The sequence below is a fragment of the Petromyzon marinus genome, chromosome 38, assembly GCF_048934315.1.
Source record: "Petromyzon marinus isolate PM22_M1 ecotype Great Lakes invasive population chromosome 38, UKy_Petmar_22M1.pri1.0, whole genome shotgun sequence".
NCBI classification, from domain to species: Eukaryota; Metazoa; Chordata; class Hyperoartia; order Petromyzontiformes; family Petromyzontidae; genus Petromyzon; species Petromyzon marinus.
In genome coordinates this window covers 13,073,837-13,099,603 of record NC_133704.1, presented here as the reverse complement: position 1 = coordinate 13,099,603, position 25,767 = coordinate 13,073,837, and the positions used below count along the sequence as shown (strand labels likewise).

General features: G+C 49.5%; 1 protein-coding gene across 1 annotated transcript; it reads left to right on the top strand.

The window, feature by feature from the left end:
* The first annotated feature begins 468 nt into the window (after positions 1–468).
* LOC142930392 (uncharacterized) lies at positions 469–20,506 on the top strand. The gene is made up of 13 exons (XM_076072717.1): positions 469–859; positions 4,060–4,116; positions 5,123–5,176; positions 5,939–6,087; positions 8,069–8,205; positions 9,871–10,011; positions 10,376–10,511; positions 11,892–11,973; positions 13,904–14,076; positions 15,130–15,190; positions 15,754–15,871; positions 16,557–16,949; positions 18,670–20,506. The coding sequence occupies exons 2-13, from the start codon at positions 4,065–4,067 to the stop codon at positions 20,009–20,011; spliced, it is 2,838 nt and encodes a 945-aa protein (XP_075928832.1). The 5' UTR covers positions 469–859; positions 4,060–4,064; the 3' UTR covers positions 20,012–20,506.
* Positions 20,507–25,767: the final 5,261 nt, after the last annotated feature.

Genomic DNA, 25,767 nt, shown 5'->3' with positions numbered 1-25,767 from the left:
ACTCGTTTACAGAGGCGCTGTACTCACCAGTCGGTTGTTGTGATTTTTTAAACTTTATTGTAGAGAAGCAGTGGCGTCGGTCTACATTACAGTAGACATCGAGTACAAAGATCCCCCGTGTAGCCTTTACAGGCTGTAGGGGCAAGTGGCTACAGGAGAGGTGGGTGGCCAGCACCACGCCCGGCCGCCTTTGTCTCCCCAGTGGCGATGTTTACTACACACCGCTACACCAGCTACTCATTTGAGGCCGAGTTAATCTAGCGGAGGCCCAGCACCCGGTTCAGATAATCGTCACTGGTGGTGTTGGTGGCCGTGAGCGGGAATCGAACTCGCGGGTGGCCGGGTTCGTAGCGTGTGCACTGTACAGACTGCCGATAGCGCCACCACTCGGCAGCAGCGTCTCCACGCAACATCACACAAAAACTTTCCTGATCACACACACACACCTTTGAATGTCATGACACGTGTGTGTGTCATGAGTCGTGACACGTGTGTGTGTGTGTGTCATGAGTCGTGACACGTGTGTGTGTGTGTGCCATCAGTGTGTAAACATCGCCACTAGGGAGACAAAGGCGGCCGGACGTGTTGCTGGCCACCCACCCCCTCCTGTAGCGACCTTCATAGGCGCTGCTACTCGCTAACGCCACTTGACCCAACCGTGTGTCACGGAGATCTTTGCCTCTGTGTACCACGACATCGACGGCGTGTGTGGTGCACGTGGTGCTCAAGCGGCTGAAAGCTATGCGGCGAACATTTCACATCAGAACCCGCGGCCCACGTGGTCCCCCTCTGACGTCACCGAGCGCACAGGCTTCCCGCGTTGCATTCTGGGATTGAATTCGTCGAGAGCAGTCGCACGGTAGGTGGAGCTCCTGCTCCTTAGGTGATGTCTCTTTAATTTGTGTGATATCTCGTCACGAAAGTGGGATTATTTGTCTTTCACATTTCTTAAATAATCCGGGAACATTTTACAAATGTTCAATAAAAGGCGTACACCTTTTGGCGTCATGTGGTCGAGCACCAATTGGGTCGAGGCTCAAAAGAAAGCCGTCCCTTGGTGTGGACCAATCAGTTTCAAGGGCAATGCATCATATATTATCAAAGTATGTTTTTGTTTGCATTTTGACTTCAGGTATTGTGGTTAATGCAGACATGAATCCTTGTTAAAAGGTTTCAGTTTTGTTGCCAGAAAAAAGGGGAAAAACCCTATTATTACATTTTGGTACTGGCAAAGGTCTAATGATGAAGTGTCCTACTTCTTGGTTATTTCGGTAAAGTCACGTAGAAGGGAAATAATAAAATTAAATAATAATAAAAAAACATTATAAAATAAAATTATCACAATATTTTATTTTATTATTTTCATTGTTATTATTTTATTATTTACCTTCTACGTGACTTTACCGAAAGAACCAAGAAGATTAATCCCTGCAGTCGCGAAAGCTTTAAATCGAAAGTTTCCTACTTGTAGGCATGCAGTCACCAAAGAGCTGACATTCATAATAAAGGTTTTTGGGTTAGATCGCGTAAGTAAGTCATGACAAACCACAGGGTCTACTTAGCCATGAATGTGATTTCAAAGTGGACAGTCTGAATAGGATCATTGGTGGGGGGTTTCACATCTACGTTATGGTGTACATGCGTAGATGCGTGCGTTTGGCCGTGTGACGCTGAGTGATGTCTTTATGCTCTAACGGACGCAAACCCAAATCCCAGTTGTAGATTTACTCAGCTCACCATTCCTTTGGTGTTGACAAAATTAGGACCGTGTGTTTTTTTTGTTTCCCGTAACTGCAATGTCTATGTATGTTGAACCTCTTTGGCACCGTACGTAGCCAAACGTGCGAATGGGAGGTGCGGGGTGAGGGACAAAAAACTAAACACAACAAAGGGGCCATCCATTAGTAGGCACGCAAAAGTCTGTCAAAACTTGACCCCTCCCCCCCCCCACCCTGTACGCACGCATACTTTTTACACCCCCCCCGCCCCACCTGCGTACATACGCTTGAAGCACCCCTCCCCCCCCCCCGAATCCTATAGAACGGCTGATATTGAATCAACGCAGAAACGATCAAGGACTATCTAACTATTTTGAAGGCCAATATAGACAAATTATTATCGAGGCTTCACCCCCCCCCCCCCCCCGTTTCCTATGCGTACGTACATTGTCAGTCGACCCCCCATACACAAGCATACGCATTTGGGTTAACCGCCCCCTCCCCCCTCCATGCGTACGTACTAAATGGATGGCCCCCAACAAGCAGTTCTAAAGAAATTTGCTTTCAATCTAGATGAGTTCAAAGTGCATCATTGAGGTCATCCTATGCGGAGACAACCTGCTAAGGGACTGTGGAATTTTTCTTCAAAGGATATCCACTCCGGGCTTTTCCATTAATTTTATTTGGTATTTATTTGGCGCTTATTTCACCAACCCTGAGAGATGATGGGCTGAGGTGATGTTAATACCTGATACATGCTCGCCTGACAGTCCAATGCTACAAACTCACATCACAATACAGTGACACAAGCTCAATTGACAGCATGGACAACGGCTCATGTGAAAGTATACGCACAGATATCAGTTCCCCTTACATCAAAAACACTGACGTTTTATTTCACAAGCCCTCTGCACAGTACAGAGATGGGTACAATCTCTATTGAGGTCCAGGATAATCGATGCCACATAAACACCTTAAGTGATCACATATCCCTTAGCTAAAACTGATTTATATTAAATGATCCGTTTAACACGTGGGCTTTCGCGACCAATATCATCCATAAGAGGTTTTTTGGGGTTAGATCGCGTAGATATATAAATTTGTCGTTATTTTACGTCGTACTCAGATTGTAAATGTTGTGGCTTGGCTCTCCAACACACCGGTGTGCTGTACTAGTGACGAATTGGCCACGTTCTGTTTACATGACAACCCTTACTAATTGGCTGTGTCGGGTGGTGGTGGGTTTTAACGACACATTTATATATTTACGCGATCTAACCCAAAAAAACCTCGATCATGGATTAAATTATCCACTTGTCTACTTGTTGCATTTGTTTACCCAGGAGGGCCCCACCGTGTGTCTCATGGCTATTTTTCAAGAGAATGCTGCCAAATTTTCGTCATGGGGCAATCATGTCATAGGGCGACGATGTCATAGGGGTGATGATGTCGTAGGGGCGATGATGACAAAGGGGCGATGTCATAGGAGTGATGATGTCATAGGGGCGATGATGTCAAAGGGGCGATGTCATATGAGTGATGATGTCGTAGGGGCGATGATGACAAAGGGGTGATGATGTCGTAGGGGTGATGATGACAAAGGGGTAATGATGTCGTAGGGATGATGATAACAAAGGGGTGATGATGTCGTAGGGGCGATGATGTCGTAGGGATAATGATGTCGTAGGGGTGATGATGTCGTAGGGGCGACGTTTGCCTTTTGGCGTTGTTCTCTGCTCTATATCACTGGTGAGACAAGGCCACAAAGGAAGCTCTCTCTGGTGAGGCCAAGTCAGTTTCTAGCACAATGCTTACGTTATTATCAAAGCGTGTTTCTTTGCATGTTTTACCACAAGTATGTGTGGTTAATGCAGGTTCGATGCCTTGCAATAGGGGTCTATTTGGTGAGTGAACATTTTAACACCTTGTGTTATTCCCAGAAATGGTAAAACCTTTTTTCTTCTTTATTTATCAGTCGGGGGCAATGATTGCTTTCTACTTTCCAATTGAGTAATTTACTCAATTTGGATCAAAACGCCGGCACATAATCGGCTACTCTTGCACTTATTTGTGTCACGGGACCTTGAACGTTTGCCGCGAAGCAAACGGCACGTGCGTCCATGTCGCGTTCGCATCATAGATACACACTGCAGCATTATCCAGGGCGGCCGCTGGAGTCTAACCGCGAACCTCTTGCAACGATCGGCAAACGTGCGGCCACGCCGTCAGGTTGCCTTGGCAGCAATCCACTGGCCCACGACGCATGAATGTGTGCGTCGCGTTGTACGTGATGAAGACGTTACTGATATATCTGTGCGTATATGTGTCCGCGCGTGACTAGGAGCAATGGATGAACCTGTCGTCATCGCAGAGGCAGGGATGCACTTCACGCCTGCCGGTACTACTCCATTCACTACAGTATAATCGTAGCCCCCGATCCACTGCTACGTCTCTGCATCTAGCGCACACACGCACAACTCGAGTTCACTGCATTATCAACAGCCACGATCAAAGATAGTGGTCACCGCATCGCGCACTTTCAGATATGCTTTTGCGGCTGTCTGGAACGCTCTTGCTTCCGATATTAGGAAGCCACTGGAGCTATGCACTTTTAAATCATCTAGATTGACAAACTAATTTCTTTAAAACTGATTTTTGTGTTAGTTTTGTGTCTTTCCCCGCACCTCTGATTAGAACATCTCCATAATGGCATGATCCCGCCATACAACAGTCCTAGAACCTGCACACGTTCTCATTTCATTTCTCCGTTTGCATAATTACATCAAAAACACTGACGTTTTATTTCACAAGCCCTCTGCACAGTACAGACATGGGTACAATCTCTATTGAGGTCCAGGATAATCGATGCCACATAAACACCTTAAGTGATCACATATCCCTTAGCTAAAACTGATTTATATTAAATGATCCGTTTAACACGTGGGCTTTCGCAACCAATATCATCCATACGAGGTTTTTTTTGGGTTAGATCGCGTAAATATATAAATTTGTCGTTATTTTACGTCGTACTCAGATTGTAAATGTTGTGGCTTGGCTCTCCAACACACCGGCGTGCTGTACTTGTGACGAATTTGCACGTTCTGTTTACGTGACAGCCCTACTAGTTGGCTGTGTCGGGTGGTGGCGGGTTTTAAGGACACATTTATATATTTACGCGATCTAACCCAAAAAAAAACCTCTATCATGGATTAAATTATCCACTTGTCTGTGTCGTTTTGTTGCATTTGTTTACCCAGGAGGGCCCCACCGTGTGTCTCATGGCTGTTTTTCAAGAGAATGCTGCTAAATTTTCGTCATGGGGCAATCATGTGTGCGTCGCGTTGTACGTGATGAAGGCGTTACTGATATATCTGTGCGTTTGTGTGTCCGCGCGTGACTAGCAGCAATGGATGAACTTGTCGTCATCGCAGAGGCAGGGATGCACTACACGCCTGACGGTACTACTCCATTCACTACAGTATAATCGTAGCGCCCGATCCACTGCTACGTCTCTGGAGCTATGCACTTTTAAATCATCTAGATTGACAAACTAATTTCTTTAAAACTGATTTTTGTGTTAGTTTTTTGTCCTTCCCCGCACCTCTGATTAGAACATCTCCATAATCGCATGATTCCGCCATAAAACAGTCCTAGAACCTGTACACGTTCTCATTTCATTTCTCCGATTGCGTAATTTCTTCTTGGGCGTGTTCCTCCTTTGGCTTCCATTCCATGATTAAGTCTCATCCCTCAACGATGCTATACCCCTCAATAGAAGACACGTAAGAGGTTAGACTGAGCTCTTGTAAGTGATGCTCTCCTTGTTGATGCTTACTCTGCTTTCAATGCACATACACGTTCTTGGTACGTACGTGTATGTGTGCGTGTATGGACAGCGCTAGTGTAGCAGTTAGTTCACCGCGCTACAAACCCGGTTACCCGAGTTCGATTCCCGCTCACGCCCGCCAACACCAGTGACGATTATCTGAAACGGTCTTGGGCCACCCCTAGGTAGACTCGGTCTCAAATGACTAACAGGTGTGATGTGTGAACGTTGCCACTGGGGAGCCAAAGGCGACCGGGCGTGGTGTTGGCCACCCACCTCCCTTGTGTGCCACAGCGCCGACGTTCATAGGTGCTACTCGCTCACAGCACTTGTTCCAACAGTCCATTAAAGGATATACGGGGGATCTTTGTCTTTGTTTTGTGTGTGCATGCAGATATCATCCTGAAATTCGGAAGTAGAATGACACCGTTTGAGCATGATGAACTCACACGCTACAAGCGCATCTATTATTTCAAGATCCGTCAGCCGTCACACAGTTCTTTCAACGCTGTCCATGATTTCATAAGTCCCCACTACAATTTGGTACGTACCCTCAACCAAGGTCCATGTGGTTTCCAACCAATTCACATCTCACTGTAAACATAACACCCCTGGTTTAACACATAGGATTTCTCTTCTTGGTTCTTTCGGTAAAGTCACGTAGAATGGAAATAAAATAATAAAAATAAAACATGATAAAATTCTCACGACGTTTCGGCCACAACACAAGTAGCCTTCTTCAGGTGAAGAAACAGAACTGTCGGGACGACAGCGCTTCAATGAACACTGCTAAGCTTGGCAGCGTCTTTTAAGCTGGGTGGGAGGAGCAGAGCGCCTTGACAAAGGAGTTTACATATCAACAGAAGAATTTAGCATTGAAGTAGCTGTGTTAATGTGTTGGATTAGCAACACACTGCTAATCCAACACAGCTTAAAAGACGCTGCCAAGCTTAGCAGTGTTCATTGAAGCGCTGTCGTCCCGACAATTCTGTTCCTTCACCTGAAGAAGGCTACTGCAGTCACGAAAGCTTTAAATCGAAACATAGGATTTCGTGACCAATATTATCCAAAATTAAAAAATGTTTTGGGTTAGAACACAAATATAAATGTGTTGTTAACCCACCGCCACCCGACACAGCCAATTAGTATCGGGGTTTGTCACGTAAATAAAACGTGCCAATTAGTGACTGCTTCAGCACACCAGTGTGTTGACGAGTAAATCCACAACATTTACCATTTGAGTACTTTGTGGGTTTACTCTCCAACACACTAGTGGGCTGAAGCAGTTACTAATTGGCACGTTTTATTCCCGTGACAAAACCTCTTACTAATTGGCTGTCAGGTGGTGGTGGGTTAACGACACATTTATATTTACGCGATCTAACAAAAAAAACCTTCATTATGAATAACACCCCAAAAACACTGCACGCTTACTTACACTTTGTCTGAGTGACGTACTGGATTGCTACTGCAAGTGTATAGAGAAATTGTATTACGGGAAATGTTGTTGCCAGTATCAACATGATGAAGAGAAAAGAAGACGCTCCACCTTTTCCTGGCAACAACAACGCAGGAGGTGTTCAGACACCCAAGTAGACACCCAGATATTATCAGAACGAGCTTGCTTGGGTCTCTTACCACGATGGTGTGTGGTTAACGCATACCTGATGCCTTACAGTGGGTGTCTATTTGGTGTTTAAACATCTTCACACCTCCTGTACTATTGCCTATTTTTTTTCATCAGGTAATTTGTTTTACCTCAACCTTACAGAATAAAAAAAAATTGGGGCTTTTAGATGTTCGAGTTAAAAAAGCAACGATTTGAGGCCCTGTGCCGCATGTCAGAGTAATGCCTCTTGTAGCAGTGCCAGTTAACTTACATTCCCCATTTCACGTAGCCCACATGGTGGCAATGTTCACGTCAGGATTGTAGACTTTGCCACCCAACACTCGGGATCTTCTCTGGAGGCTGACAAATCTTTTGGTCTGCATCCCGTAAAATGTGTTCACGAATCACAGCCACTGGTGCTCATAGACAGATCGGTATACGGATAGACAAAAATCATGATTCCAATACTTTTTAATTATTTTCTCTGAAAAATATGAATACGAGCAATGTACCGATTGAGCACTGGTTAAATGAGTGCTAAGTTGTGATTGAGCACTGACTGAACGGTGCCGAGATGTTAACTACCTCGCCTGGTATACAGGATGTCGTGGGTTCAATAGCCTGCTGTATATTTGGAGTTTGCATGTTCTCCCCTTGGTCCCGTGGATTTTGCTCCGGGTCCTCTGGGTTTTCCCTCAACACTTAGAATCAACGTCACGCATTTAGATTATTTGGCTGCTATAAATTTCCACGTGATAAGTCACTTCGTTGAGCGATATCATTTGTGATAGCCAGGTCGTTTCTGAAAAAGAGCTATATAGCTCAGCGGGTCTTACCTGGCAAAATAATAAAAGTTTGGTTTGAAAATGTTGTTTTATCTGAGTGTAAATCGAATTATTTTGTAATGTTTTCCAGGTCCAGGATGAGCATCTGGCATATAGGTACCAGTTCCTGAGTGTGCTCGGAGTGGGAGGATATGGCCAGGTGATCCGATGCCTGGATCACAAACATAAGCGGGAAGTAGCTGTGAAAATGCTGCAGCACGAATCATAGTGAGTTTATATCTGGAATTGTGAAGAGAAGAGTTTGAAGAGATTGCGTGAATATAAATGTGCCGATTAGCGATTACTTCAGCACGCCGGTGCGATGAAGAGTAAACCCACAGCATTTACAGTTGAATATGACGTTTTCGCTGGTGATTACAACCAGCATCATCAGGCGATTTTCCAGAATTGTGAAGACGTCTTCCTCCTTCCAGTCTTTAATTGAGCAAGATGACATCATCACCGTAAGCCTATCAGGCGCAAAGATCAGAGGGGGGTTTATTCTACTGTAATATAAGTCACAATGGAATATGTTAATCTGAAAATATGCAGGACATATTACCAGATGGGTTAATCATAATGAATCAATATATGATGTCTTGAATAGCCAATTGTGAATGTTGTGGGTTTACTCGCCATCACACCGATGTGCTTAAATAATAGATCATTGGCACGTTTTGTTCACGCGACAAACCTTACTGATTGGCTGTGTCGGCTGGTGGTGGGTTAACGATACATTCACATTTATGCGATCCTACCCAAAATCCTTTTATTATTAATAATATTAGTCACGAAATCCTGCGTGTTAAATCAACTCGCATCGGTGTATATTTATAGGAGACAATCCTGAAAAATCTAGATAGTGATCAGCAGTCGATGTTTCCTCTCTGAATAGTATTATAGATAAAACATAATCAGGAAAGAAAATGTTCGAAGTGGAATTCCTTTTATATGAGTGGTCCCTGTAATATTTAGAAATTTCCATCGCTAGCTCAGGTGCAGTTATGGGGAGGAGTGCTTACCCAAATTGCTGGGTTGCGCTGTTAAGGCATTCCACCTTCCTGCGATGGGGATGTATAAATGTTTAACTTCTTTCGTGCCGTACGTAGCCAACCGTGTTAATCGGAGGTGAGTGGGGGAATCATCAAATAATACATGATTTAAATGCATGCCTATAAAGGGCACCATACTTCAATAGGGATTACCGTTGGTACGGCTACTTTAATACACAATGGACAGGAAGGACAAGATCAAAGGGTTCACATAATGTACATGCATCATGTATGTTAACTCAGTAATCCCCCCCCCCCCACGTGGTGCAAGAGCGCAGAAGCGTGGTCACCACATCTACGCCTCTATATAAGGAACTAAACAGGTGGCCTTCTCCACAAACCTGGCTGTCGCCTGATGAAGCTAGTTGTATATACTGGCGAAACGTCGTACTCAGATTGTAAATGTTGTGGCTTGGCTCTCCAACACACCGGTGTGCTGTACTAGTACACTACACTATACACTACTATACTACTATACACTATACTACTATACACTACACCACTATACACTACACTATACACTACTATACACGTCACTATACACTACACACGAATAAACACTACTATACACTTCACTATACACTACACACTACTATACACTACATTATACACGAGTGCTGTACTAGTGACGAATTGGCCACGTTCTGTTTACGTGACAACCCTTACTAGTTGGCTGTGTCGGGTGGTGGCGGGTTTTAATGACACAACATTTATATATTTACGCGATCGAACCAGAAAAACACCTCTATCATTAAAGAAATGTGTTGATGCGGCCACCTTGTTTCTCAACGTGCAGTACTAAGAGCGGGGTGAGACTCGTTCACCACTTTTCTCTCCGCAGCGCCAAGCCATACCATTCCAAAAGGGAGGTGCAGATGCTTAAAGCGTTGCAGTCGAAAGAGAAAAACAACAACTACGTCATCAAACTCCTCAACACCTTCACCTTCAGGGGCCATTTCAGTCTGGTCCTTGAGCTTTTGACGTGAGTTGTTGTGGGTGTCGCTCCTCCGCCCTCCCTTGTTGCTGGAGGGCGACTGCCTCCAACTGCCCAGTAGCAGCGTCCATCACGAGCCTCCTCCCCGCAACATACATACACATAACACAATGCATCTGCTTCATGATTATAAACAGCGATGGGAAACGGGAGCACTTGTCAGCCGTGCACGAGGACACTGTCCCCCACGGGGCCCTACGTCACCGGCGTGGGGAATGTTTGTGAGCGACCGGCTACGGTAGAGTCGACATCCGGCTCTTGCGAGGAGCCTCGTCTCCAATACGCGCCGCATGCGCATTGGTCACAAAGAAGAAGAAGGGAGCGTAACCATGCGTGCCGCTCTGTCTCGCAGGGGAGACCTCAGACAGCAACTCAAGTTGGCTCCCACGGCCTTTACCCTGCCCGAGGCCAAGGTGTACGTGAGGTCCATTCTGAAGGCCCTGCAGAAACTCAAGAATAAAAAAATCATTCACGGAGACCTGAAGCCGGTGAGTGAATACAACGGCCTGCAGCGTCATTGACGTCCCACCCAGAGTGCCCCACCCACCCACAGCGCCCCACCCACAGCGCTTCGTGCATCTCAGTGGCAATGCTCTAAGCCAGTGGTTATACTGGTAGTAGGAGACGTAGTGGACTGGAAGCCCAACCGGGATTAATTCACAGGAGGCAGGGGATTAATTGTGTATGTCTGTGGATGTCTGTTCACGTGTATCCGGACACCCGGATAAAATGGGAGGGGTGGGGCTGGGTGGAGAGGGGAGGGTGGGGAGGGGCTGGGTGGGGAGGGGAGGGTGGGGAGGGGCTGGGGAGGGGAGGGTGGGGAGGGGCTGGGTGGGGAGGGTGGGGCTGGGTGGGGGGTGGGAGGGGTGGGGCTGGGTGGGGCTGGTCACCCCGTGGTGCCCTTATAAAACTCAACGTTTAACCTACTCACGCCGGCTTGTGCCCGCCCTCACAGTCGGGCATATTTGCGGAATACACTACGTGGTGCCGCCGTTGACCCTGGCCATTGACCGAGCAACCCAACGTTCCCACCAGCTCCCTGAATTTTGTTTCAACCGAGTACCCCCCTTGCCTGACCCAATATGGTCCTGATAAATAAATGTATGAATAATGAACATCAATACTTTAACTAATTGTCCATTTTGCGAAGTATGCTAACTGGCCAGTAACTGCAAGCGAATACAAACAAAAATCAACGGGCGCGCTTTGCACGCGTGACGTCATTTGTTATATCCTTATAGGCTACCATATGGATTTAAATGTTATCGTTATTTTATATCGGTAGATTTATACAACACGGTTGTTCACCAATGACTCTCTCGTCTGATATAATTTCACCTCACGTTTATAAATCACCTCACGTTCATAAATCACTTTACTTTATAAATCACCTCACGGTACCCCCAGGAGGTCTGCGTAGCAATAACTTTGACTTGCAACGTTCACACTTTTTGAGGAAACAAATTCACGATTTAAAAAATAGTTGAACCCTATCGTAAAACAGATGACCCATTAGTATTAGAACTGAAGTAGAGAGTCGCAATCCAGGAGTGTTTTTGAAACTATAACCTAAACTACTTTTTATTTAAGGCCCCACTGAGCTGTGTAGCTTTTTTTAGAAGCAACCTGGCTATCAAAAATGATAGCTGAACGCAGTGGCTAATCATCATGTGGAAACATATATGTCAGCCGAATACTCTCAGCGTCTGATGTTGATTCTAAATGTGGAGGGAGAAACCGGAAAAATCCATCCAACTACTGGGAAAACATGTACACTCCAAATATACAGCAGCAGGCATCAGGGTTGGGATCAAATCCACGGCCTCCTGCGTACCAGGCGAGGTATCTAACATCTTTGTCTTCTCCAGGAAAACATCCTCATCAAGGACCAAGACACCAGCGATGTCAGACTCGCAGATTTTGGTCTCAGCTTTCAAGAGTGTCCCAATTGTAAGTGAGCTCACATGAGTGGGTGTGTGTTGGGGAGACTGCCCCCCATCTCCCCGTTCTCCTGTGACCCACCGTTCTCCGACTCTCCCCCCCTCGCGGCTGCCCCTCGTGGCATGATTTAAATGGCTGCACTAACCACCTTGCGAATGCGCCGCTGTGCCCCTCTCGTACACGCCAACCACGAGCTGCCCAGTGGCGAGAGTACCCACGCGGGCAGAATACACGGGACACCACAACGCGCGGGCTCACAAGTTAACGTGCACAGCGAGCGTGATGAAGCTAGTTGTAATTACTGGCGAAACGTCGTACTCAGATTGTAAATGTTGTGGCTTGGCTTTCCAACACAACCGGTGTGCTGTACTAGTATACTACACTATACACTACACTATACACTACACTACTATACGCTACACTATACACTACACTACTATACACTACACTACTATACACTACACTATACACTAGTGCTGTACTAGTATACTGCACTATACACTACACTATACACTACACTACTATACACTACACTATACACTTCACTATACACTACACTATACACTACACTACTATACACTACACTATATACTTCACTATACACTACACTATACACTACACTACTATACACTACACTATACATTATACTACTATACACTACACTAAACACTACACTATACACTTCACTATACACTACACTATACACTACACTACTATACACTACACTATACTACTATACACTACACCACTATACACTACACTATACACTACACTATACACTACTATACACTAGTGCTGTACTAGTGACGAATTGGCCACGTTCTGTTTACGTGACAACCCTTACTAGTTGGCTGTGTCGGGTGGTGGCGGGTTTAACGACACATTTATATATTCACGCAATCTAACCCCAAAAAAACTGTATTATGGATGATATTGGTCACGAAAGCCTACGTGGTAAACTGTGTGTACTGTGTGTGTGTACTGTGTGTGTACTGTGTGTACTCTGTGTGTGTACTGTGTGTGTACTCTGTGTGTGTACTGTGTGTACCGTGTGTGTGTACTGTGTGTATACTGTGTGTACTCTGTGTGTACCGTGTGTGTGTGTACTGTGTGTGTACTGTGTGTGTGTACTGTGTGTACTGTGTGTGTGTACTCTGTGTGTGTACCGTGTGTACTCTGTGTGTGTACCGTGTGTACTCTGTGTGTGTACCGTGTGTGTGTGTACTGCGTGTGTACTGTGTGTACTTTGTGTGTGTACCGTGTGTGTGTACGTACTGTGTGTGTACTATGTGTACTCTGTGTGTGTGCCGTGTGTGTGTACTGTGTGTGTACTGTGTGTACTCTGTGCGTGTACCGTGTGTGTGTGTACTGTGTGTGTACTGTGTGTGCTCTGTGTGTGTGTACTGTGTGTGTACTCTGTGTGTGTACTGTGTGTGTACTGTGTGTTCTCTGTGTGTGTGCCGTGTGTATGTACTGTGTGTGTACTGTGTGTACTCTGTGTGTGTACTGTGTGTGTGTACTCTGTGTGTGTACTGTGTGTGTGTAGCGGTTAGTGTAGCGGTTAGTGTGCTGCGCTATAAACCACGGCGACCCGAGTTCGATTCCCACTCACGGCACACCAACACCGGTGACAATTATCTGAACCGGTCCTGGGCCTCACCTAGATCGACTCGGCCTCAAATGAGTACCTGGTGCGATGTGTAAACATTCCGACTGGGGAGACAAAGGCGGCCGGGCGTGGTGCTGTCCACCCACCCCGCCGTGTGCCGTGCCTGCCTTGAGAATAATCCACGCGACCACAGTGGGCATCAGGGTCGGTATCGAACCCACGACCTCCCTGTGTACCAGGCGACATTGTTAACATCTCTCGCCCCAATGGCAAGAGATGCTAATGCAAGATATATCGACATCTTTTGTTGTTGTCGTTCTTTTTTTGTAGTCTTCAAGAGGTTTGGCACGGTGCAGTACACAGCGCCAGAGATGTACCTCAAGCTGCCCATCACGTGCTCCGTGGACATGTGGTCTCTGGGCTGCGTGGCTGCTGAGCTCGTGACTGGCCATCACCTCTTCAAGAGAAAGTTGGAATGTCACCATCTGGAGAGGGTCATCGAGGTATGCTCGAGGTCTTTCTAGGTCAACAACAACAACGACTAGAATCTGAATGTGTGTTTAATACTGGAGGAATCCGATGAGCCATGAAGCTCTTTGTCACAGGGTTTTTTTTTTCTACAAGTTACGTGTGGCGAGATGTTAACTACCTCGCCTGGTACGCAGGAGGTCGTGGGTTTGATTCGACGCCTGCTGCTGCTGCTGTATATTTAGAGTCTGCGCGTTCTCTGTCTCTCTCCCCGTGGTCACTGCGTGGATATTCCTCCGGGTCCTCGGGTTTTCCCCTCCACATTTAGAACAACAACAACATCACCACGCGTTTCAGAGTATTTGGCTGCGGCTATACATTTCCACATGACGACAAGCCACACCGTTGAGCTATCAAGTGTGATAGGCCAGGTTGCTTCTGCAAAAGATGCTGCACAACTCAGTGAGGCCGTCACCTGAATGAAATAACAAGTCAGCTGCAGTTAGTTCAATATAAACGCGGTTTCATAACAGACCCACGACATGTCACGAACCGCGAAGCGAGTCCCATGTGCGTCGCTCCGTGCGTCTCTCCGTGTGCGCAAACAGAGTATTTGGCTGCGAAAAGAAGTTATCACGTGATGGCAAGCCACTTCGTGAAGCTATCCATTGTGATGGCCAGGTTGCTTCTGAAAAAGAGCTACTGTATAGCTAAGTGGGGCATTACCTGGTAAAATAAAAAATAGTTGAGTAGTAATAGCGAATAGTAGTACTGTACTGCACAATGATGGTCGGTGTAGGTTGGTGAAGGGGAGCAGAGCATGGAACCATATGAAGTACAACAATAGATTTTGTTGCACTGCCCTGTAATGCACACCACGTAATCCCGACAATCTGGTGTGGGCAATGGTCACTCATCCGAGCACTTTGCAGGCCAAAACCTGCTGAGCTTCTGAGATCCGACGAAAGTGGTCGAAGGTAAGTCGACCGGACGGACACACGTAATCGCGTGTGCATCAACGACTAATCTCTCGACTGATCTCGCCCACGTCAACTCATCGCCGCTGTGGTGTGCGTGCGTGCGTGCAGATCCTGGGGGTGCCGCCAATGACTGTCATCGTAACCTCGAAAGCGAAGCTCATTTCCTTTGGTGAGTGGAGGACGGGGCGGCGGTCGCTACTTGCGCTGGCACTTCTCCTAGAGCCGTGTGGCCATGCAGCCAGCGATATTGCCCTCTGTTTTAATCTGTTTTCCCTTTATCGGCCATGAGCCGACGGGGAATCTCCACGTGCAAGTGCATCTTTGAGTCTGAGATTTGACGTAGCCAACCGTGCTCATTGAAGGTGCAGGGGAAGGACAACAAATTAAACACAAAAAATCTGTTTCAAGATAAATTAGTTTTTTAATCTCGACGATGATGATTTAAAAGTGCACAGCTCCCAGTGGCTTCCTAATATCGGAAGGAAGAGCGTTCCAGACGGCCGCAGAGGCGCATCTTAAAGCGCCGTGCGATGCGGTGACCTCCGTCTTTGTTCGATGGCGAGGTATAGTGGTTCATTTGCGGCAAGCGCTTTGTGTGCAACGAGCACGACCTCATCATGTATTCGTTCGGCAACACTGAAGCGACATTCAAGTCATGCATAAAGTGCGCACTGCGTTGCAGTCTTCATCCCAGCACTAATTATCCGTGTCCTTGTTTGTTTCGTAAAACAGGTCACATGGGCGAGATCTTCGTCAAGAACAAGAAAGTAACCCCGGAAAGCTTACCCCTCAACAAAGTGCTTGGGACGGAAAATATCCATTTCCTCAATTTCATCAAAGGATGCCTCACGTAAGTCGCACACCACCGCCCACTGCGCATTATCTTCGTCGATAATTCAATTCACATCTGCGATCGACACTCACCTGACAGATGCAATTTCGTTGAGATTGGGCAGCTGCTTGTCCTGTCAGGGGCAAAATGTTTTTGATGACGTCATCTGACGGTCAACCACGTGACGTGATACGGTTGTCGGTAAAACTGCGTGCAACGTGACTTTACCGAAAAAACTAAGGATATGAATTACTGCAGTCACGGAAGCTTTAAATCAAAATTTGCATGCAGCCTGTTTATCCTATCACGCGATAGTAGCTGTGTTCCTGAAGAACAAAATGTTTAGGAAAAATCGCATTATAATAAGCAATATATAACGTAGGGTAAAGCGCAGTCCGCGATAATGCGTGAGGTGCATACGCAGGCCGAACAAAGACCGAGGCGCGTGGTGGGCATGGTGGGCAGCATCCAGAAGCATCCACCAGCATCCCAATGTCCCTGCGTTACGTTGCGCCGAGGCGGCCGCACGACCGCTTGTCCCTACTCGCGCTGCGACGTAGTTCCGGTCGCTCGATGGTGTCGTGAAAGCACCATGCGGTGCTATTCGGAGAACAGACCGTACAGCTCGCGCCTACTCCATGTTTGAAGAGGAGTGGGCCTTCTTGACCGCTTTATTTAGCTATTTCCCTTCCCCTCTCTCCAGGTGGGATCCCATGTGGAGGTTCACGCCCGAGGACGCCCTCGAGCACGAGTGGATGGCGGACAGCTCCCTCGACCTGGATGCGGAAGCGTGCCCGACGCCGTCTAGCCAGGCCGAGGGAACCTTTTTTACCCCCGGCAATAATTGTGGCACGCTCAGCGAGATTGACGACGACTCCTCTTTCGGTGGATGCGGGTCACCCGATCCGGCGGCTTTCGTCCCGTCGCCGCCGGTGTCCTCCGAGAGTGTGGAGTCGTACCTGACGCCTTGCGAGTGGCTTCGCGAACCGTCGGGCGGGGCGATCCCCTCCGCGTCCGGCGAGAGGGGCACTGAGAAGGGCCTCAGAGAAGACAGCAGCTGGGACGGCGACATTAGCCGGACCATGAGTCAGGGGAAGTGAGTCTTCGTGTGCGAGTGGTGCATTTGGTGAAGTTTTGGGGCTGGCTGGGTTGTTGAGTTAAAGTGCCTCCCCTTTTGGCAACGGGCGTAGAGAATCCATATTCTTTGGGTCTTTTGGTAAAGTCACGTAGATAGGTTCAAAGAAAATAACAAAAAAATAACAAAAAACTGCGGCGTTTCGATCGCAACGCAAGCGGTCGTCATCAGGAAAAGTGGGTTAGATTCTAAAGGCAAACTGTTTATAAAGGTTTGAAATGGGCGTGGCCCAAATGTCAGCAGCCAATGGTAATGTGAGTGGTGGGCAGCAACCATGACGGTGGTTGGTTTTCCACCAATCAAAGGGCTGCCAGCTGAAAATTAGCATGTTGATAGAAGATCGCAGAGCCACCGCCACCTCCAGGTCGGCACGCGAATTGGCTGTGGTAGTGTGAACCTGTTAATGAACAACGAACATCGGAAGGTGGTAGGATGGGAACATCACAGCCAGTTATGACTTAAACTGGTTGATAACGTCCTTCCAATGCTCAGTTTGTACCCATCTTCTCGGTGGAAATTGTGTCTGTGTTTGTATATATGGATGGCTTGAACAAATCTTTGTTGATAGCCAGTGGGTTTGCAGAGTACCTTCGTCTTAGAGAAATCAATTCCATATGAGTTCACCGCATTAAAACAATGATCAGCCACGGCCGAGGTATTGGTCCTACTCATGAACACGGTCCGAGGCATGTCACTTAGTTTCTCCAATGTAACTACTGCCGCAGACACAAAATGTAATGACTGCCGCAGACACAAAACCATCACCTTGCCATACATAGCAGGGGTCACCAAAAAGATTCCAAAATCATGAGCAAACACAAGATCCAGGTTCGATTTAACACTGCATAAAATTCGTGATCTGATCCCATCTGTGAAAGATGTGATCCCTGACTTGCAATACCCCGGCGCCTACAAACTAAGCTGTGTCTGCGGCAGTAGTTAAATTGGGGAAACTAAGCAACATGTCTCGGAACGTGTTAGTGAACATAAGGCAGATCTGAAACACGGTAGTTACGTAGTTACTTTATTGTTATAGACAGGGCCAGGGTTGTGTAGCACTATAATGGGTAGGTGTGGGGAGCGGTGGCGCAGCGGTTAGCACGTGGCAGTACGAACCCGGAAACCCGAGTTCCATTCCCGCTCACGGCCACCAACACCCAGTGACGATTATCTGAACCGATCCTGGGCTTCCCCTAGGTCGACTCAGCCTCAAATTAGTACCTGGTGCGATGTGTATACATTGCGACTGGGGAGACAAAGGCGGCCGGGCGTGGTTCTGGCCACCCACCCCTCGTGTGCCATGCCGGCCTTCATAGGTGCTCGCTAACAGCACTTGCCCTCACAGGTAATATATACGGGGGATCTATGCTATACGGGGGATCTTGCCCTGTGTTTCTTCATGTACGGTAGGCGTTACATTTTACATTTTATTCCTATATTTTAAAACTGTACGATAATTTGTACTTCTCATGTTAACGAAAAAAGTTGTTCGAGCGTGGGACATTTTGGGGCTGAAACGTCTCTCAGCTGTTAACACGGGACAGGAGACCATGGGCGGTGCTTGACGCATCCCGCTCGTCGCCTCGCGAGACGCGCCCCCTGCAGTAAGTGGGTGCTGCCGTGAATGCCTCAAGTACGGATGAGGAGCATATCGATGTTACGGGCATTTTGTCTCTACCAGCTGGGTTCCGGTCCCCTGCACCAGCAAGGAACATCGCCGTCCTGACGACGGGAGGGATGAAGACGCCGCCGCCACCATCGCCACCGCCACCACGGTCCCCACCATCTCCACCATCTCCACCATCTCCACCGTCACTGCCACCACCGTCCCCACCATCTCCACCATCTCCACCATCGCCACGGCCACCACCGTCCCCACCATCTCCACCATCTCCACCATCTCCACCGTCACTGCCACCACCGTCCCCACCATCTCCACCATCTCCACCATCGCCACCGCCACCACCGTCCCCACCATCTCCGCCACCGCCACCATCTCCACCGTCACTGCCACCACCATCCCCACCATCTCCACCATCTCCACCATCGCCACCGCCACCACGGTCCCCACCATCTCCACCATCTCCGCCACCGCCACCACCGTCCCCACCATCTCCACCATCTCCACCGTCACTGCCACCACCATCCCCACCATCTCCACCATCTCCACCATCGCCACCGCCACCACGGTCCCCACCATCTCCACCATCTCCACCATCTCCACCGTCACTGCCACCACCGTCCCCACCATCTCCACCATCTCCAGCATCGCCACCGCCACCACCGTCCCCACCATCTCCACCATCTCCACCATCTCCACCGTCACTGCCACCACCGTCCCCACCATCTCCACCATCTCCACCATCGCCACCGCCACCACCGTCCCCACCATCTCCACCATCTCCACCATCTCCACCGTCACTGCCACCACCATCCCCACCATCTCCACCATCTCCACCATCGCCACCGCCACCACGGTCCCCACCATCTCCACCATCTCCACCGTCACTGCCACCACCGTCCCCACCATCTCCACCATCTCCACCATCGCCACCGCCACCACCGTCCCCACCATCTCCACCATCTCCACCATCTCCACCGTCACTGCCACCACCGTCCCCACCATCTCCACCATCTCCACCATCGCCACCGCCACCACCGTCCCCACCATCTCCACCATCTCCACCATCGCCACCGCCACCACCGTCCCCACCATCTCCACCATCTCCACCATCTCCACCATCGCCACCGCCACCACCGTCCCCACCATCTCCACCATCTCCACTGTCACTGCCACCACCCCCACCGCCCCCTCCACCACCACCTCCGTCGCCGATGATGATGATGATGTCGGCAGTGGGCCGCCGGAAGCCCGGAGAACTCGGCGAAGATTCGCAGGCACTAGGAGGCGCTTCCGGAAATTTCTCTCTTTCGTTCGGAATCACTGTTGCTGTTGCACGAGCGGAGAGGACGATGATCCTGTCACAGGGCCGGCCATTCGCCGCCCTGGGGACAAAGTTTAGTTTTATATCTGGGGGGGGGGGGGGGGGGGGGACTTACATGGCTCGTGAGTGTGTCTCCCTATTAGGTGCTGTGTGTCTTACGGAATAAATGCTGGGGGGGATTCACCACGGCCTCGGGGAATCTTCCGGTGCCAGCATCTCGTGCGAAGACTGGGAGAGAACCAAGCGGAGGAGTGGCGGGAGGATGGCTGCCCATCATCACCACCACACCACACGCATGGGACTAGCCCAGATCAACGATAATTGACATTCGGAGCTGTCACCTTGCATGGTGTCCTCCCAGCCAGCCTAGCTTGTAATCTCAGCCGTTGTCAAGAGGGGAGAGAGATGGAAAGCGATTATGTACTGTGTTCAACTGTTGTAAAATATAATGGGGTTCAATGAAAAAAGGAATCATTGTTAAGTATAAGATATATTGTAGATCTCCATGTATATATACTGTAAGGAAAAAATGTAGTTTTGTAAGAAAAGAAAAAAAATCTGTTATTTTTCATATTACTTGAGTCCGGATGCTGTTTTAAGAAGCGTAATGAGTCCCCGCAATTACACACAGACACACACACAGACACAACGACACATACACAGACACACACAGACACACACACAGACACAACGACACACAGACACAACGACACACAGACACAACGACACAGACACAGACACAACGACACACAGACACAACGACACAGACACAGACAAAACGACACGCACACAGACACAACGACACACACACACAGACACACACACAGACACAACGACACACAGACACACACAGACACAACGACACAGACACACACAGACACACACACAGACACAACAACACACAGACACAACGACACACACACACAGACACACACACAGACAACAACAACCGCCATTCGCCACTAAGTGGCGGTGACGTCACCACGATGCTTGTGCCAGGCTATGTGCACCCTGATTCCACGTGAAATGTCGAACGCCCGCTGGCAGGAGGTCACGGGGCAGACCCAGGTGCCACGGGTCGACTGACTGAGATGACTGGCTGATGCACCACCTGTGTCCCCTACTGTGGCAACCTGCTGTTCTTTAGCCACCCGGCGCTCTGCTCGTTGTTGTGAGCGTCGCTCCTCCGCCCTCCGTTGTTGTTGGAGGGCGACTGCCTCCAACTGCCCAGTAGCGTCCTTCACGAGCCTCCTCCACATAGGCCGATCTTGACACCGCTGGTACCAGTCATCGGCAAGTCCACTCAGCTCCACGTCCTCCTGTACCACATCACTCCATCTCTTCTCTAGCCCGTGCCGCGCCCGCTTAGCCCCCTCAATCCGGCCGAACAAAAGCTGTTTCGGCATGCGGTGGCTGGGCATGCGGGCTACATGACCCAGCCATCGCAGCCTTCCCCGCTGGAGGAGCTCACCGATGGGACCTTGCCCAGATCTTTCAAGGATTTGTGAGCTCCTCACACAATCCAGTCTGGTTAAACCCAGGATGGATCGTAGGCAGGCCAGCCTAAATGTTTCTAACCGGCGAAGATGTTCCATTAGGGGGGTCCACGTTTCGCAAGCGTAGAGAAGGGAGGGAATGACCGTGGCCGAGAAGACCTGAAGCTTACACACAGACACACACAGACACACACACAGACACACGCAGACACACACAGACACAGCGACACAGACGACACAGACACAGCCAAACACAGACATAACGACACACACAGACACAACGACACACACACAGACACACACAGACACAACGACACACACAGACACACAGACACACACACAGACACAACGACACAGACACACAGACACAACGACAGACACAAAGACACACGCATACATACAACGACACAAAGACACTTACAACAACGATCACACGTGTAGCGATAACAGACTGTTACAGAAAGTGTTGTTCGTGAGCACCTATGAAGGCAGTCACAACGCCCGGCCGCTTTTGTCTCCCCAGTGGCGATGTTTACACATCGCACCAGGTACTCATTTGAGGCTGAGTCGACCTAGGGGAGGCCGTGAACCCATTCCAATAATTGTGACTGGCGTTGGTCGTGAGTGGTAATTGAACTTGGATCTCCGGGTTGGTCTCGCCGTGCGTTAACCACTAATCACAAACAACAACAACAACAACAACCGCCAATAGCCACTAAGTGATGGTGACGTCACCACGGGCGCTTGTGCCAGGCCAGGTGCACTTTAAGGCCACGTAAAGTGTCGAGAGTCCGCTGGCAGGAGGTCACGGGACAGATCCAGCAAGTGCCACGGGTCGACTTAGATGACTACTGGTAGATACACCTGTGGGGCCCGACGTCCACCCCACCGCCCTCGCTAGGCAGGTGGGGCACGATGTCCGCCCGGTCCGCTCCACCGTGTCGGTTGGCTCCCGCCGAGCCCCCGCCGGCCGAGTGATGGGGCCCTCCGCGCTAGCGCCCTCTCTGAGGGACATCCTCGTGCTGCTGGCTCGTAGCCGCAAGAGGTTAGACCACACACCCGTGCACTCCGCAGCTATTGCTAACACAGGGGAGCACGCACGCGCTCGCACCAGCGAGGGATTACCTCTTGACGCGCGCACCGCGGCCCCGCGTTCACTCTCGCCGCGCGTTCCCCCACGCAGTCGCTCCACACAGAAATCACAGACACCGCACCAATGCTCTGTGCTAACTTTTATTCTCGGCGCAAACCCCCGCACTACCTGGGGGGGAATATTTTGCGAGAAGAGCCTACTGCTGCCCAAGTCCCCAGATACTCAAACGCCCCACCACGTACCTCATAGCTGTACTCACGGCTTCGCACGGACGCTGTGAGAGTCAGAGGCAAGAGGACAAAACGAACTTTGCCTATCGCTGCCTCGTGGCGGCACTCGCTGGCGTCACACGGATGTTGCGAGCGGCTCGAGGAGGCAGGCGGTGGGGTCTTGGCGACCAAGATGTTGAAGAAAAGATCTCCTTTCAACGGCCTCAGGCTCCCCTCGTTATCCCCCTGACTTCTTGCGCCTATCGGTGATTACTGCCAATTTTCCGCCTTTTTTTGTCCTTACATGGAGCGTTGCTGCTGGTGCTTCTGCGACCCATTGTCTGTACATTCGCACTCATTAATATTGTTAATCCAGAATGACACCCGACTGGCGAATACACACCCTGCGAGTGTGTATTCGGTATGGGGGTCGGGGGAGGTCGTGGCGCTGCGATCCCCCGATCTCATGGTCTGCCCTTCTCGCTTATTCCACCCCAGCCCCTCCCGATGTCGTCAATGACTCATCAATGACTCATCAATGACTCGTCAATGACTCATCAATGATTCATCAATGACTCATTGCGGCTGGCCCAGTAAACCGTTTTCTGCCCATACACTATGAAGCCAACTCAGGGGCACCACAATGTACCCTGTCCTGCGAGGGTTGGCCAATCTCCTGGCACCGGGAAACCGTGGGACTTTCCTCATAGGGACCCTTCGGATCAAAACCCATTGTGCCAGGCAATCCCCCGCCAAGACACTCCGTGTGTGCACTGCGTGTGAGTGCTCAGTGTGGTGGCCAGGGGGCGGGGGGGGGGGGATCGTGGCACTTGCAGAGTGGCTTTGATGCCGTGGCACCACACACCACCTGTGCCGCCTACTGTGCCACCTTGCTGTGTTTTAGCCACCCGGCGCTCCGCTCGTTGTTGTGAGCGTTGCTCCTCTGCCCTCCGCTGTTGCTGGAGAGCGACTGCCCCCAACTGATCAGTAGCAGCGTCCTTCACGATCCTCCTCCACAGAGACCGATCTTGGCACTGCTCGTACCACATCCTGTCGTGCGACATCAGCTCCATCTCTTCTCTATTCCGCTTCATGGCTCTCCAAACCTCTGAGCGAAGGCTGCGGTAAACCTCCTCATTCTCTCACGTGGGATGCTGTAGACGGTGAGAGTGGGCCTTTCACTTTTTCTCAGCCAGCCCGAACACCTCCTCTGTCAGCCAGGGTCTCTGGGGAGGTCTGGACCGTGTATCCAAAACAGCCATTGCAGCTGCATGAGCCACAGTTCTAAACCTCACCCATTTCTCTTCTACATCAGGAGAAGGGGGGGGGGGACGATGCCAACCTCAGCTGCAAACGATGATGAAATTCTTGCAACTTCCATCAGCTAGCTGAGACCAGGCCACTGTGGGTTTGCATGGGGTCCTAGATGGACACCCACCACCGGAGTGGAAGAATGGCAGGCGCATCTTACAGATCACAAGCCGATGGTAAGTGGACCGAACGCCTCCACAGTAGGTCCTGGTGTCATGGACATGGGCCCACATCCGCTGTTTTGTCACTATGTAGTCCAGCAGATGTCCTTGCTTGGACCCGGCATGCATCCATAACGCGTGGATGCGCTGATGCCAGAACAGCGTTTTGGTCATTAATACAAGTGCATGGGCTGCACAGAAGTCTAGCAGCCTCCTATCGTTATTGTTGAGCTGATCTTGTCAATGTCTTCCAATCACTCCAGCCCAGTTGCCCGCATCATGACCCACTTGGGCATTAAGGTCACCCAACAGGATAACTATCCCGAGGGGCCCTTTTTGCGAGCATCTGTGACAGGAGGTCATAGAAGGCATCTATCTGACTCATCGGCCTTGCCTGCATCCCTCCACTGATGTTCATCTTCGGTGGGGGCGCAAGCAGCCACCACCACCATTCCTACATTTGCATAATAATTTCCTTAAGGAGGTCATGGTTTTAAACTTAAGACTGCTTGTCAGGTTTGCTTTAATTTGCATCATGGTGTTCCTACTTAAAAGGCCGTTCAGCTTGAAGTTGTGTGCCACGTGGACCAGTCACCATCTGTCTCCATCTGTACGGAGATCGAGCGTTGCCCCCTCGCGCAAGGCGTGGATTTTTTCCAGATAACAATAAACGTGACTCGGCATTGCTCAGCTGAAAACATCTTAAAATAAGAGCCCAACGGAGGATGGCTTCTGATAAACATTCACATTGAGTGCGTCTTTGAAATGCAGGGTGTTTCAAAAAAATATTAACACTCGAGTGTGACCATCGCTTGTAATGGGAAAGGAACGGATATTGCACTGTAACATGATAACAATTGTATGTTAATAGATGTAAAAAAGTCTCCACTTGTTCGTCACCGTTGTCAACGCATGACTGGAAACTTCTCCACCATGCCCATCAGGTCCCCACACGCCCTTGGGACACCGCCAAAAAGCCTCAAGAACAATTTACAGATCAGCTGACACGACTCGACAAATCCTTGCAAAGTTAATATTTAGAAGTGACTCCCACAGTGTCGCTGCGACTGCTGCCACCGCTCTCCGTTGCTTTCTCCTACGAGCGAGTCGGCCCCACTGCTCCGTCTGCACGGCGCATGGGGCCGTACATAAATGACGTCACGAGATTTTGGGCAATTTTTAACCCCCCCCCTTGTCACACGGCGTCACGAAAAGTCAGACCCCCCCCCCTCAAGTATGAAGTCACAAAGCTCTGCCCCCGCCCCCCCCCCCAAACACCATATTTCCATTTTTAAAAAAACATGCTTCAAATCGCTTTAAACTATTGTCATTGTAGCGCGTATTTAATGTGGCGCTGCACTCTGATGTTGTAGGAGTGTTGTTATAACTATTCTATATGGATTTAAAGTTGCGCATTTCGATGTGACGTCACATTTCTCTCCCCCTCCTCGTCACACAACGTCACAAATGTCTGACCCCCCCCCCCTAGGTGCGTGACGTCATTTACGGACGGCCCCAACCTCGGCTGGTGCCGCGGGCGCCTTCCCCACCATCGCAGCTGAGT

Bases quoted from the DNA above. Each gene is read 5' to 3' on its own strand.
- LOC142930392 (XM_076072717.1), top strand. From the start codon at position 4,065: ATGGATGAACCTGTCGTCATCGCAGAGGCAGGGATGCACTTCACGCCT. The intron at 5,177-5,938 runs GTACTACTCCAT...GTGTGCATGCAG, and splicing joins GATGCACTACACGCCTGACG to ATATCATCCTGAAATTCGGA. The intron at 6,088-8,068 runs GTACGTACCCTC...AATGTTTTCCAG, and splicing joins TAAGTCCCCACTACAATTTG to GTCCAGGATGAGCATCTGGC.